This window comes from Ictidomys tridecemlineatus, chromosome 4, assembly GCF_052094955.1.
Source record: "Ictidomys tridecemlineatus isolate mIctTri1 chromosome 4, mIctTri1.hap1, whole genome shotgun sequence".
NCBI lineage: Eukaryota > Metazoa > Chordata > Mammalia > Rodentia > Sciuridae > Ictidomys > Ictidomys tridecemlineatus.
This window is the reverse complement of record NC_135480.1, coordinates 136,245,398-136,259,246: the sequence shown is the minus strand read 5'-3', so window position 1 is coordinate 136,259,246 and position 13,849 is coordinate 136,245,398. Positions and strand designations below refer to the sequence as shown.

General features: G+C 40.8%; 1 protein-coding gene across 6 annotated transcripts in view; it reads left to right on the top strand.

Moving 5' to 3' along the window:
* Pcsk5 (proprotein convertase subtilisin/kexin type 5) overlaps nucleotides 1–13,849 on the top strand; it is a 432,587-nt gene that overhangs the window by 253,054 nt on the left and 165,684 nt on the right. For 5 of the 6 annotated variants that reach the window (XM_078047476.1, XM_078047475.1, XM_005324113.5 and 2 more), the window contains exons 12-13: nucleotides 1,114–1,302; nucleotides 11,683–11,819. In XM_078047476.1, the coding sequence (XP_077903602.1) occupies nucleotides 1,114–1,302; nucleotides 11,683–11,819 (326 nt within the window). Of the gene's footprint in view, nucleotides 1–1,113; nucleotides 1,303–11,682; nucleotides 11,820–12,660; nucleotides 13,848–13,849 lie in introns of those variants that run through there. The other variant, XM_078047479.1, reaches the window with a different exon arrangement.

The window sequence follows — 13,849 nt, the reverse complement described above, 5'->3', positions numbered from 1 at the left end:
AAAAATAAATGAATAAAATAAAGATATTTTGAAAAAAAGAAAGAAAAAATTTAACTTTCTAATTTCTATTTGACAAATGAGACAATGGGATAAAATAAAATATTTGTTCATTCATTCACAAACATATTCATCAACTAAGCAACTACTTCTCTTGTACTTAAATACTAGGGAGGAAAGGGAGCTAAAATACTAGGGAGGAAAAGGAGAAATAAGAAATGTTCCCTGCCGTTATGAGGCTTAGAGTCTAGAGAGGGAGTCAAACAAAAATGCTAGAAGGCTGTAATAAGTAGTATGATGACAAATTACAAGCTAATTCTGAAAATTATAAAAGATAGGAAATTAAAGATAGGGAACAAATTTCGCCTGTGGTTCAATGAAGGTCTCAGAGAGGTGAAATTTAAGCTTTGACATTGAAGGAGGAAGAAGAGCAACCACTGGATATGTGATAAATAGTACTTCAGGCAAAGTAGTGTGTGCAAATTCCTCAAGATGAGAAACTTGGATTATCCCAGAAGTTAAACGGATGCCAGTGTAGTTGGACCCCAGTGTTCAGGGGACAGTGGCACGGGAGGACACTAGAGAGGAAGGGAGGACCTTGTGAGAGGAAAGAGCACGCCCGGGGTTATAGCCAAGGAGTCTGTAGACCAGGAATGTGAAGCAAGGCGTTGCTCATTCCCCAGCCTCCTCTCTACTGCAATGCAGTTATTCTCAAAGCGCATTCCGTAGATCAGCAGCATCACTGTCTCCCAGGAAACTCTAAGTTAGAGATGAAACTTCCTGGGACCCACCCAGACCTACTCAATCAGCCTCTCTGGGACTGCGGCCCAGCCATCTGTGTTTTAGCAAGGGGATTCCAATGCACACTTATGTTGGATGCCCACTTCCTGTATGAAGACAGTCACTAACCCTATATGTGGCCACCCATTTGGGTGTTAGCACTATGATCCTTTAATAACCAGTGGGCAGCTGCTTGCCTTACCATACTTAACACTCATTCCAACCTTCCAGGGTCACTCTGCTGAGTGCTGCTGCATAGTTTGCTCAAAACACTCTTTTATCTCTCTTCCTCTTTCTCTCTCTCTCTCTCTCTCTCTCTCTCTCTCTCTCTCGCAGAACAATTCGCCCCAACAGTGCAGTGCGCTCCATCTACAAAGCCTCAGGCTGCTCTGACAACCCCAACCACCACGTCAACTACCTGGAGCACGTAGTTGTGCGCATCACTATCACTCACCCCCGGAGGGGCGACCTGGCCATCTACCTGACCTCGCCTTCAGGAACCAGATCCCAGCTTCTGGCCAACAGGTACAGTGATAACCTCTGCCTGCTATTGTGGGGGTCACAGCAATGCTGAGCTGTCCTTAACAACAGAAAGGGACCACTGCTACTTACTCCTACCCCGAGAGCCAACTGAGGAGCCACTAGCTGTCATGATCTCATGCTCATAAATCAGAGTGGGAAACTGCCTAACAACTATAAACAAGGGAAAGTATGGCATTTAGTAGTTGGATAATTTAAAAAACCAACAAACAAACAAAAAAAAAACACTGCAGAAAAATCGAAGACCACTTGCTTTTTGCCCTATAAAAGAATTGCAGAGCTCCAAGATGCCTTCCATTGTCTCCTGACATTTGTTACAGATTAACTGAATTTGCTTGCCCAAGCACTAACTTTCCTAAGTTAAAGGAAATTCTATTTTCTAAAGCAGATGTTGAAACGTTTTTCTGCAAAGGGCCAGATAGTAAATATTTTGAGATTTTGTAGGTCATGTCTATATCCCAGTGACTCAACTCTGCCATTAGAGTACAAAACCACCATAGACCATAGAAACAAATGGTTGATGACTGTTCCAATAAAACTTTATTTACAAACAGACAGTAGGTCACATTTGACCTGAGGCCTGTAATTTGCATATCCCCGTTTTTAAGGTTGACCCTTCGGTCTTTTTTGCCTTAGAGGGTACACAGCTTGTCTTTTTATCCTCTTTCCTTCTCGCCGTTCCCTCCTGAACATTTTACCACACAGGTAGGTAACTATATTGTATGTAGGCTGGTCCTGCAGAAGGAATAAGACCAGAATGTTCTAGTACAGCTTTTTATTTTCTCTCTCTGTTGACGTTTGGAGTGGTTGGAAGCCTGGAAGGGTGTTGTCACCGTTGGAATTAGACAGGGGAGATGTCAGTGTGTCTTTCAGGCCTTAATCTCATTTCCAAAATGCCTAGAAGCTTCTTTAATTTGATTTTTTGTTTGTTTTTTCCCAGAGGAACATTTAATGGGAGAAAACCCCTTTCTCTCAGTAGCATATACAGTCCAAATAATGAAAGTGGACCTTTTATGTAAGTTCAACCACCTACCCACACTCCAAGTGTCATGTCAATGGTGATCTTCGTGAGGACACTAACAATGAGCCAGCGGAGCTGAGAGGCCAGGGTCAATACAAGTTTGTAGAACCGAATGAGGATTTGCATTTTAAAAATCCTCAAATTTCATTCACGGCAAGAAGTGAGAAAAAGAGCAATAGCATTTCTAGGTGAGAGACTAGGCATACAGACTCTGAAATCATCAAGTGAGGTTTTATTTCTGTGCTTGAACTTGCTGTTTTCTTCTTTCAAAATTAACATCTTCCATTAGGACATGGTGAAACCTGGTCTTAATACTTTTCATATGAGGTGCAGCTTTGCCAGGGTAAGTACGCAGGTGCAAGGAACGTCAGGTTTCCTTGGCATCAGCTCCTGGAGCACTTCCTCCATGCCCTCCTCCCAGTGTAGACAGAGGTCTCAGCTGCTGCCTGCCAGGTAATTGCCACTACCTGCCTGATGCTTCTTTCCAGCAAGCAATTCCGTGATTAATGGAGGTCTTACCAGCTCTTGTTACCAAAGCCAGGGAAGGCCTTAATTTTTTGTTTGTTTGTTTGTTTGTTTTTTCCCTTTGCTTTATGACTATTCCTCCGCGTTTAACTTTGAGTAATCTAGTGAAACACTACAAAGTGCAAAGGTTTGCTTCACATATGTAGCTCTTATGCCTTGAGTCCCCTTCCTTATAGAAAACAGTCCCTCCACTGTTGCTGTTTGCTTGGGAAACTCAGTCTCTTTTGCCTCTCGGGGCTCTTCCTGCATATTTTGCCTTTCATTGTTGGCTTCCCCCAAAAAATGACATCAGTGGGGAAACTTGCAAGCAGAGCAGCTATGGATTCCATCACAGGCATGTGGTGGATTGCAAGGTCACTGGCTTCAGGCTCACATACATTCTTCTGCAACTGACATCTGCTTTGGGCTTTGCAAAATGCTGAATGCAATAGTACTGCAGGACTCACATCAGAGATAAGAGAAAGGCGTCTCAGACATTAGTGACTTGTGCTCACAGGTTTACCTCAGTCTCCCCCATTAAGACCACTGGGAATAAGGTTTGCACCCAGGGTGCCCCAGTTGGAAACATCTTAACATACTGCTCTCTGTATATCCTTTAACTTAGCCCTGAAAATACATAGCCATCAAAAAGAGGTAGCAACATTGGAGATTAGAGGCCCTGCAGGCACTGAGAATTGTAAAGGATGTTATGAATTCATCTACCTACAGCTCCCCAAAACGATCGCTCTGGGCAGCCAACCCTTTTAAATGTGAAACAGCTGCACCCAGTCCCATAGCCACCAGTGGCCCCCTTCCAGGGCCAGGCTCCCCAGTTCTTGTTGTGCTTCACATTGGCAGTCTCCCTCCTACCCAGGCAGCTAGAGAAAGACAGAGGTTTTTGGCATTCTTTCCTTCTGGCATATTCTGAAGATTTCATTTTATTAGAGGAAATCTCTAGTCAAAACCTCTCCGTCTGACCTAGTGGCAAGGAGTCCTTGCGTCTTCTCACCTTGGCCCTGAATCAAAGCACAGTCCCAGAACGGGGAGCTGAGAACAGGGAGCACAGAAAGAGACAGAGGGGCGGGAGGAGGAAAGACAAGCTTTGCTCCTGTGTCCTTCGGTTTGGTCTGCAAGGCAGTACTTCTCCCCCAGGGAGAAAGGTGGCTAGGTCATGTTTTAGAAGGAATTCATTTGTCAGAGTTTATTCATAAGAGCCATTGTTTTAGTCAGCTGTTGCATCACTGTGACCAAAATACCTGACAAGAACAACTTAGAGGAGGAAACGTGTGTTTTGGCTTGTGGTTTCAGACGTTCAGTCCGTGGTCTGGACTCCATTGCTTTGAGCCTAAGGTCAGGCCATGGTGGAAGGGTATGGTGGAGGGAAGTTGCTCTGCACTTGGTGGCCAAGAAGCAGAGTGGTGAGGAAGAGAGTTTGCAGGGAAAATGAATCTTTACCAGGGCTGAGCCTAGTGACCCGCCTTCTCCAGCCCCTCCCTACCTGCCTACAATTACTACGAGGTCAGTCCATTCAAAGAAGGATGCACTGATTAGGTTACACTGCTCATACCTAATCATTTCATCTCTGAATATTCCTGCATTAATAGAAGAGAGGGTCACCTCTTATCCAAATTCTAACATCAATAAATGGTTTCCTTGTTGGACACTTATCTTTGTTTCACAGAAGTCAAGATTTCTAAGAAAATCATATAAAGCAAGTTAAAAGCAGGGATTACAAAAATTTAAAACCAAGTTTTCCAGGGCTGAGGTTGTGGCTCAGCGGTAGAGCACTTGCCTAGCATGTGTGAGGCACTGGGTTCGAGCCTCAGCACCACATAAAATAAATAAATAAACAAGATAAAGGTATTGTGCCATCTATAACTAAAAAAAAAAAAAAAAAAAAAAATTCTCCTAGCAAGGATGATTAGAGATGAAGATTTAGACTTCTACCAGCCGCCCCACCTCTCTCTTATCCTTCCAGGAGGTGCGACTCTCTTCTCGCAGACTTAGAATTCCCCACACTGCATGCTTTAGTAGCCTGGCAGCCAGCATGGAAAACTCCCCATGGCTTTCAAAGCAGTCCCTCTACCTTATAGTTCACTCATAGCCAACTACAGAAGGAAGGGTGCTGGGAGCCAGCTGGGACCCAGAATCTGGGGGCACAGTCAGGGTCATCTCCCGTTTGCGATGAAAAGAATAGAGACAGACCTTAAGTATAACCCGGGGAGGAGAGATGACCGAGACTCTCCATGCCTTGTTATCTGAGACCCCTCGTCAGGTGTTGACAAAATATGCGGCCTACTTTGGGGACCTGAAAACCTGATCACTTTTCAGGGTTGGCTTTGCACAGGTCCTTGGTCATTTTCCTAGACATTTCACTGAGGAATTTTTTTCAGAATTGTTTACCCCCTCACCGCAGCGATTCCTTGACGGTCTGTTTTGTGCAAAGTGCTGAACACTTTGACACGTCTGTGTGGGCCGTCTGGAGCCCCTCAGTGGCTCCCTGTCTTAGCTGATGGGCACTTGCCCGAACTCCCGTGGAGAACAGCTGTTGGAGGGAGAATGTTTACCCAAGCGTCTGCAGGTGCTAAGCACTGGAAGGCACTCAGCAGCATTTAGAAATCTAGTCCAACTTGAGCTTCTTGCCCCATTAGCCCAGCAGGCAACCTTCCCTGGCAAACCACATGGATAATTTAGTGGGTTGGAGCCATGAGTCAACAGAGCAGTGCTAGTGTGGACAAATGGTAGTTCCTTCTCTCGCCTTTGTTCTCCCCTTGCCTTCCCACCCTTTCAGTCCCCCTCTTGGCCTCTATACCCTGCTTAACAAAAAGCCAAACAGAATATTCAGAGCAAATGGTTTATTTTGATGGAGACCACCGAGATCAGGCATGCAGGGAGAAGCAAGGGGAGTTTTGGTCCTTTGAAGACATCTTTAGAGCCAGGCACAGTGGTATGTATACACATGTAATCCCAATGAATTAGGAGGCTGAGGCAAGAGAATCACAAGTTTGAGGCCAGCCTCAGCAATTTAGCAAGGCCCTAAGCAACTTAGCAAGACCCTTAGCAAGACAAAATAAAAGGGGCTAGGGATATAGCTCAGTGGAAAAACTTCCCTTGGTTCAATATCTAGAATCAAAAAAAGAAAATAAAGAAAGATAAGAGCAGATTTCAATGGAAGCTTTTACACTACAGCATTCAAATTCTGCTTTTGTAAAAATTTTTCAAACAGAAGTTTGCTCCATCAAATTCTTCCATCAACTCTATTTGTTAGACTTATGAAAAGCTGCCTTTTTTTTTTTTCTGCCTCAATCTCTCCCACTCTCAACTCATTCTGTTTAGATTCAGCTTAGCTCCATGGTACTCTGTTCCAAATTTTGAGCACCAACTGAAAGCTGAAACTTTGCCTCCTTTCCAGATCTGTAATCTCAGTATAGTCTTGAGTAGAGAGAAGTTTGCTTTCTAATGTGTATAATTAACTGCATCTAAAATGTAGCATTCATACTTTAACCATTGTTGTCACTGCCCTAGCCAAATGTCCAAGAACAGATAGTTGACTTGAATGTAAGTGCCTGAGGACTTACAGCAAAAACTACACTTTTACATTAAAAATTTGACATTCCAATGAGGCTCCATGAGGAGAACCTGTTTTCTTTATTCAAAAAAAGGTACAGTCTTTGGAATTAGACAGAGGTTCAACACTCTTGACTTCAACAATTTCTGTTTAAATTTGGAGAAGTGCATTTCCTCATTTATAAAATAGATGTAACAGTATCTGCCTCACGAGGTTAGTACAAGCATAAAACCGGATAACAGACAGCAAGTACTTAGCTCAGTACCTAGCAAGGTAAGCACTTAGTAAGAAGTGTTTACACAGTGCCTCTGAAAGCATCTGGTAAAAAGGTCTATCAAACACAGATGGCCAGTTCACTATCCCTGAGATTCCAATCCTGTAGGTCTAGGGTCAGCTCCCAGGATTTGCGTTTCTAATGTGCTCCCAGGAGAGAGTAAAGCTTCCTGTCCATAGATTACACCTTGGCCCCATATAAGCTCACTCAGCTTTTTCACACACATATTCTTGATATTTTTGTGTCATAACAAGACTTGTGAGTAATATGCTGCTGGATGTTGTGTAAATAATTTACGAAGGAATCTATAATATAAAACAGATTCTTAGATAAAAGTCATCCACTACAAAATGGAAAAAAGCTTCAAGAAGACCAATATTTATATCATATACCCACAAGAAGGAATGCACGTGGGATTGATAATAATATGCATATTGAAACACAAAAAATAAATAGTCATCATTTCAGATTTTCCAAACTTCTAGAACACCCAGTACCTTTCTTTCAACCTTTCTTAAATAAGCAATTTAGATTAGGAAAGAGAAAAGACAAATAGTGCATTTTAAATACCTTCTATCAAAAGCAAATGATCTGAACATTACAGAGACCAAACATCTAAAGAAAACCGAACACTCAATTACAGTTGAACCCAATGAATGTTTCAGGCATTCAGTCTGCTGTACCTTTTCAATTATAATGAGGCATTTAAAAATTATTAAAAAAATAAATAAAATAGAAAAAGGAAATCTTCTGAGGATATTGGTCTAATTTCATAGTGAGAAATACTCTTCAAGTAGCTGTGGGTAATTCTAAAATAAAGATCCACCTACAATTTTAGAAATAATTATATGGTAACACATGGCTATTGATATTTTTAAATGCCTTGTTATTTAGCTGGCGTATCATCATAAAGGAATTTGGTAGTCTGATACATTGGCTAAACTCTGTAAGTGAAAGGGGAAAAAGCTTACAGTAATTGCATGAGTTATTTCGTGAGTTAATTCCTCAAAAGGATGTACTACACTTAATGGAAGTCTTTTCTCCCAGGCTTCATTCAAAGCAACTTATTTGAAAATTGCTCTCAGGGATAGAGCTGTGGGCACCATTTTAATAACTGAGTGTGTAATCTATGCCACATATATCGTTTTATCCACATAATTATGAGGTCAGCTTTGACAAAACTGGATTTCACTACAGCAGAAGTGAATCCACACATGGAGTTTATCCACTCTGACTTTCAGCACACTGCCTCTGATTTAATAATACTTTACCAACACTAATAATGTTGGCATGTATCAGGATTCCCCTCTGTTGGCACAGTATAGATGTTTAAACTGGGCAATCAACTTGATAAAGGGTGACCCCACAACTACCTCCTTCACAGATGTCCGTAGTTTCACACTTGATTGTTTTGGGCAAATATGTTCTTTGCAACACCAAGCTAATCTACAATTTACATTGCCTTTTATTATACACAAAGGATGCATTTTTTTAAAATGGTACAATGCTCCAAATATGGAATAATCCACATATTAAATCAGAATGAAAATACGAAAGCATGCATCCCCATTTGAATCATCTGTGCCTATAAAGACAGGCTGAGACTGGAAATATAACTGTCCCTTAGGTTGACACCACAACAATCCGTATCTGTTTCTTTCCACAGCAACTCTTTTGGCAAAAAGTAATGGTCACGTTCGGCTTACATTTTCATTTCTCTCTTCAACTTTTATATTCACACAAAATCGATGAACATTCCAAGTCTGTAAAGTGAAGCAACCAGGGGCTGGGAAACTACTTAGCCACAGACATAGGCAAATGTAGACAAAGCCCATTTCTATTTGAGCTTTGAAACACTGATTTGAATTGTGATTTGCAAATATTTCTCTTTGGCACCCTGTTTATATTTAAGTTTTTGTCCCAAATGTGATTAGAAAGTGAATGGTAGCAAGAGAGTGGTTTTCAAAGGTGGACAAGAAAGGGTGGAAAGGAGGAAACATGGGGCTGTTAATCCAGCAGTGAAATAATTGACCCGTGAGTAATTAGAAGTTGGCTGAGGCTGTGGAAACAAGGCTGCCCCTCATGTGATGGCAGCCTCGAGTCTCCTTTGTAGTTTTTGGATGTGAGGCAATGAGCCAAATGTTCTGTCTAAACTGTTTGGGAACTGCTTTTAAGTTCAGCACTCTAGGAGAGGTATTATGTGACAAGTTATTGCTTCACTGCCCTCGAATGGCACCAAGGCCTCAAGGAATTAGAGGGCGAGTTAGAGCTGCAGAAGGTAAGGAAGGAAGTGGCTTCAAATTGGTTTTTTGCCTCTACCCATTTCCATGTCAGCACATTTCCCCAGTAACATACCTGGCAGGAAAGGCAACCTGGAGAAAGTTCCTCTTCCTCCGTCTATGAGTTACCTTGTGCCCAGCATACACACATCCTAGGTGTTCCGTGAAGGAGTCTATGGATATAGTCCATTACATAATGGCCCAGCAATTTTTTCTTGGCCAAGTCCTCTTGTAAGCCATAAACTTAAGAAAACAGTCTTCTTGTGGTTGTGCACTGGATCATGGATTCTCCCTAAAATATACCATTCTGACTCTATGGAGAACCAATTATGGTAGTAAAACAGTCACAATAAGAAGACACCATTTACATCCCTGTCATTATAGAGGAACACCACCAGATCCACTGTGGGCCTCAATGATGTGTTGTACAATTGTGTTCAAAAAGGTAACTATACAGATAGCATACGAATATTCTAAAGAAAAAAAAAAGGCGAGGCTTCATTAGCCTACTCTTAGATTTGAAAATCACTGCCTGCCATTAACTCCATTAAGAAGATAAACAAAGCACATTTGCATATTCCAAAGATCTGAATTATTTTCCATGAAAGGGATCTGTGTAATTTTGTTTAATTCAGTCTTTCCAGAATTTTTGACAAAGACAATTGAGAAAGCTGTGTAATAATTTTAATTTTCTTTCTTTGAAGGGCTCAGGAACACATAGCAGGTGGTTTTCTTGTTTATTGTCTTTCTCTAGGGAATAGGGTGTCAGCTATTCACCCGCTAGCACATCCAAATTTGTACTACTGCACCCTTCAGCTACAGAATTCAACTAACATTTTAGAGGGAGCCTCAAATACATTAATCAAATTGCTTTTTTAAAAATCGGATATCTAATACACCAAGTTTTAAGGAAGTTAAAGCAGTTTTGTTTTGTTTTTTGGGGTTGGTTTTTTTTTTTTTTTTTTTTTTTTTTTTTTTTAGTTTAAGAAAAGCATATATGAGCTTGGATTGCAGGGCTTGCCTTGCACATGTGAGGCACTGGGTTCCTAGGCACCACATAAAAATAAATAAAATAAAGGCATTGTGTCCATCTACAATTAAAAATATTAAAAGAAAAAAAAGAAGAAGAGCATATTTCCTTCCAAAGGGAAGATCTACATAGAAGGTCAAATTGTAACAATTTACTTGGGGAACATGAAATTAAAGCAAGAAGAGTTGATTGCCACCAACATCCAGTTTCCATGGCCTTTAGCTCTCATTCCCTCTGAAGAGCAGTAACTGGACGTGACTGCTCCTAAGACAGTGCTAGAGATATATTCCTTCTCTGTTTGCCTCTTTGATCCTCAACTTATTCTTACTTTGTCATTTTTTTTCAATAAAACAGTAAATGTACATAATCTGAAAAAAGAAAAGCAGTAAAAAACATCTATATCTTGCCCCATCGTTTGCTTTCCACTTGCATGTTCCATCTTTACAGATGTCTTTAACACCTTTTGGATAGTTATTTGTGTAGTCACATTTATTTGCATAGATACCTATATAAATAATATGCCTGTTTCTCACTGTACCTGTTTTTACACATTATTGACAACTCTTTACCCTTGATAAGGATTTTCTTTCACATTTTGTATGCCTCAGGATTCCATCACAGCAAGCAGAATAATTCTAGCTATTTCAAGCAGAAAGCTATTTCATATAGGGAATTAAGAGCTTAAAAAAATGTATTAGAAAGGCCAATAAAGCAGACTCTTAGCTGGGATTCCAGGCAGGACTATCTCAAGTGGATAAGAGTAGCAGGCAGTCTTGATACTGAGCCATAATTTCTATATAATACAATTCACCTTTTTAGGAAATAATTCTGTGAGTCTTGACAAACTAAATAGCTATATAACCATTACTTTCAAATTATAAAACAATTCTATCACCCTCAAAATTTGTCCCATGCATCTTCTCATATCCCTTCCCCAGTCCCTGGCAACTACTCATCTGTTTTTTACTTATAGTTTTGCTGTTTCTAGAAATTGGTATAAATGGAATCATATAGTATATAGTTTTTGTGTGTGGTTTCTTTTACTTAACATAATGCTTTTAAATTCATTCATGTTGGTGTATATATTGATGGTTCATTAGTCTTTTGTTACTGGGTAGTATTTCATTGTATTCATATTCTGTAATTTGTTTACTTGTTCACCAGTTGATGGTCATTTGAGTTGTTTTCAGTATTTGGCAATTGTGGACATCCACATGGAAATTTTTTTTGTGGACCTATGTGTCTTCATTTCTCTTTGGTGAATATCTGAAAAAGAGATCATTGAGTTTTATGGTAACTGTTTGTCCCTGTAAGTACTCTTAAACTGTCTTCCGAATCCTTTGTGCCATTTTCACATTCCCCTCAAGCATGTGAAGAAGTTCCAGTTGCTCCACATCTTCAGTGATTCTACTGAAGTTTTGTGGGTGGAGCCTTGGCCTGCTTTACCTGCTTCCCAAATGGTTGTCCCTGAGGTTCGATATTGCATGGCCAGTCCCAGGTCAGTTTGCTTGTGGTAGAGCAATGATATACGTATGGATCTACTAGTTGGTGAGACCCAAGATAAAGTCAAGCTCCATGCTTACCTTACCTAAACACTCTGATGGATACAAAAAGACCATTGATGAGGCCTTCAATGTACTCCCACTGAATCTGAAAGAGCGTACAACAGTGGTTGTGGTTCTCTTTCAGGCTATTTGATCATTCCATGGAAGGATTTAAAAACTGGGAGTTCATGACCATTCACTGCTGGGGAGAACGAGCTGCTGGTGACTGGATCCTTGAAGTTTATGATACTCCTTCCCAACTGAGAAATTTCAAGACTCCAGGTGAGAATCCCTGTTCTATAAATTAGTTTATTCAGCAAGAAAACGATAGAGTATGTTTTAGCCAAAGAGCATTCCATACTTGTCTTAATCTGTTTAGTGATCCTACAACAAAATCCCTGATACTTTCCAAAAAAAAAAGAGGTTTATTAAGCTCCCCCTCCTGAAGTTTCAAGAACATGGCACCAGCATCTGCTCAGCTCTAGTGACAGCCTCATGGTGGGTGGCATCCCACTGGTGGGAGCATGTGTGAAAGTGATGAACTGTGTGTGCAGAGAGGACAAATTATATAAAGTGGCCTTGGTTTATAACAACCTACTCTCTCAAAAATTAATTCACTTCTGCAAAACCCAACCCATTAGACTAGTATTAATCCATTCATGAGAGTGGTGCTCCCATGATCTAGTTATCTTCCACTGGGCCCCACCACCTCACCACCAACACACTGGGGACCAAACTTCCAGCACATGAACCTCTGGAGGCTAAACCATGCATACACACTTCAACATGGTCTTTTTTCACATGATTCATTTCATGTGTGTTTTGAATTATCTGTACACAGTCTAGTTTTCAAAAATACAGTTCTCAAGAAATTAAAAGATAATAATTTAGAAAAAGAAATAAGCAGAAAAAATTTAGATGTAAGTATAGGACCAAACACGACAGCTATTGATTTATGTTTCGGAATAGATGATCCACATCTCTAACCTTTGCCTGTAAATGAGACATCCTTGTCCATCCACTATGATTTAAATTGCATGGTCATAATTTCTGCACAAGAACAGATAGGTGTCCTTAGTTATTTCCTTTTATTTCTTCTGTTTTCTCTAAATTTAATTTTCAGTTCTGACAAGACATTGAGCTTGGCCTACACCAACTAATCTCATTATCACTAAAGAAAATAAATGATGATATTCTGCCCTGCCTGAGCCTAAGAGCCAAGGAAAAAGAAAACCTTGATACACAAAGTATGGAAATTAGAATGGTAACAAAGGTCTCTTCAGTTAGGTGCATAAAACATATGAAGCTTGTTTGTAACACAAAGTAAGGAAAGTACGGATGCAGCATAGGTGGGAGATTGCGTTGCCCCTGACAGAGCTCTGCAGAGCAGCTGGCTCAGAAATGAATGACCGTTTGATAACTACCCAGCTTCCCCACCCATCCATGGACACACCTTCAACCATTGGGTAAAGCCGTCCTTTACAACGCCCTGTACAGTCCATCTACAGTACCATACCTGGGGAAAAATTTTAGTACTGACATCCAGTACCTGCCCTCTGCTGATTCCAGAATAAATTAACCCAAATATTTCTCAATCTTAAAGAGTGTGCACCATTTGGATTCCATGGGCTGCATGGGGCAGAGAAGGCACTCAACAGAATACTGGGAGAAAGCACAGGTTTCCCAGCATTTTGCCTGCCTATCCAGGAAAAATACTCATTCTGGGAGATCCATTTTTGACCACTACATTTTGGTTCTCTCTTCTCCCCCAGTTGTGTGATGGGGTTCATCTATGTTGCCACAGTAGTCCCTTTATCAGGAAGACCAAAATCTGAATGGTGACTCAGAATAAAAGTTGTATTAAAGAGCATCCATGTCTACCTCACCTCCAGCCTGCAGCCTGAATATAAAGGGGGCCAAGGTTTTATCCAGAAACCAAATATTTCACCAAGGCAAGGCTGGTAGAGAAGACAGATGATAGACCACAGTTTCTAGACACATCCTCTCCATCATAATCTGCCTAATTCCTAGGTTCTCCCTCTCTCCTTTCCTCTTCTTTTTCATGCTTCACTTCTTAGTTTTGAACGGGTCATGGTGCTTAGAAGGAATGACAGTGTGTTGACTGGGCTGGCTGCCCTGACCAAAGGGCAGGTCATCCATGGGCAGGCATCACTGCAGGGCTCCATGTCAAGAGATCCTATAGAAACAAATACTGTCCAAATGCACCAGTGCAGACAAAAGGGTGCATCATCTGAGGAGAATTTTAAATAGTTAACAAAACTAAGTAAAAGTGACTCTCTTCTTTATTACCA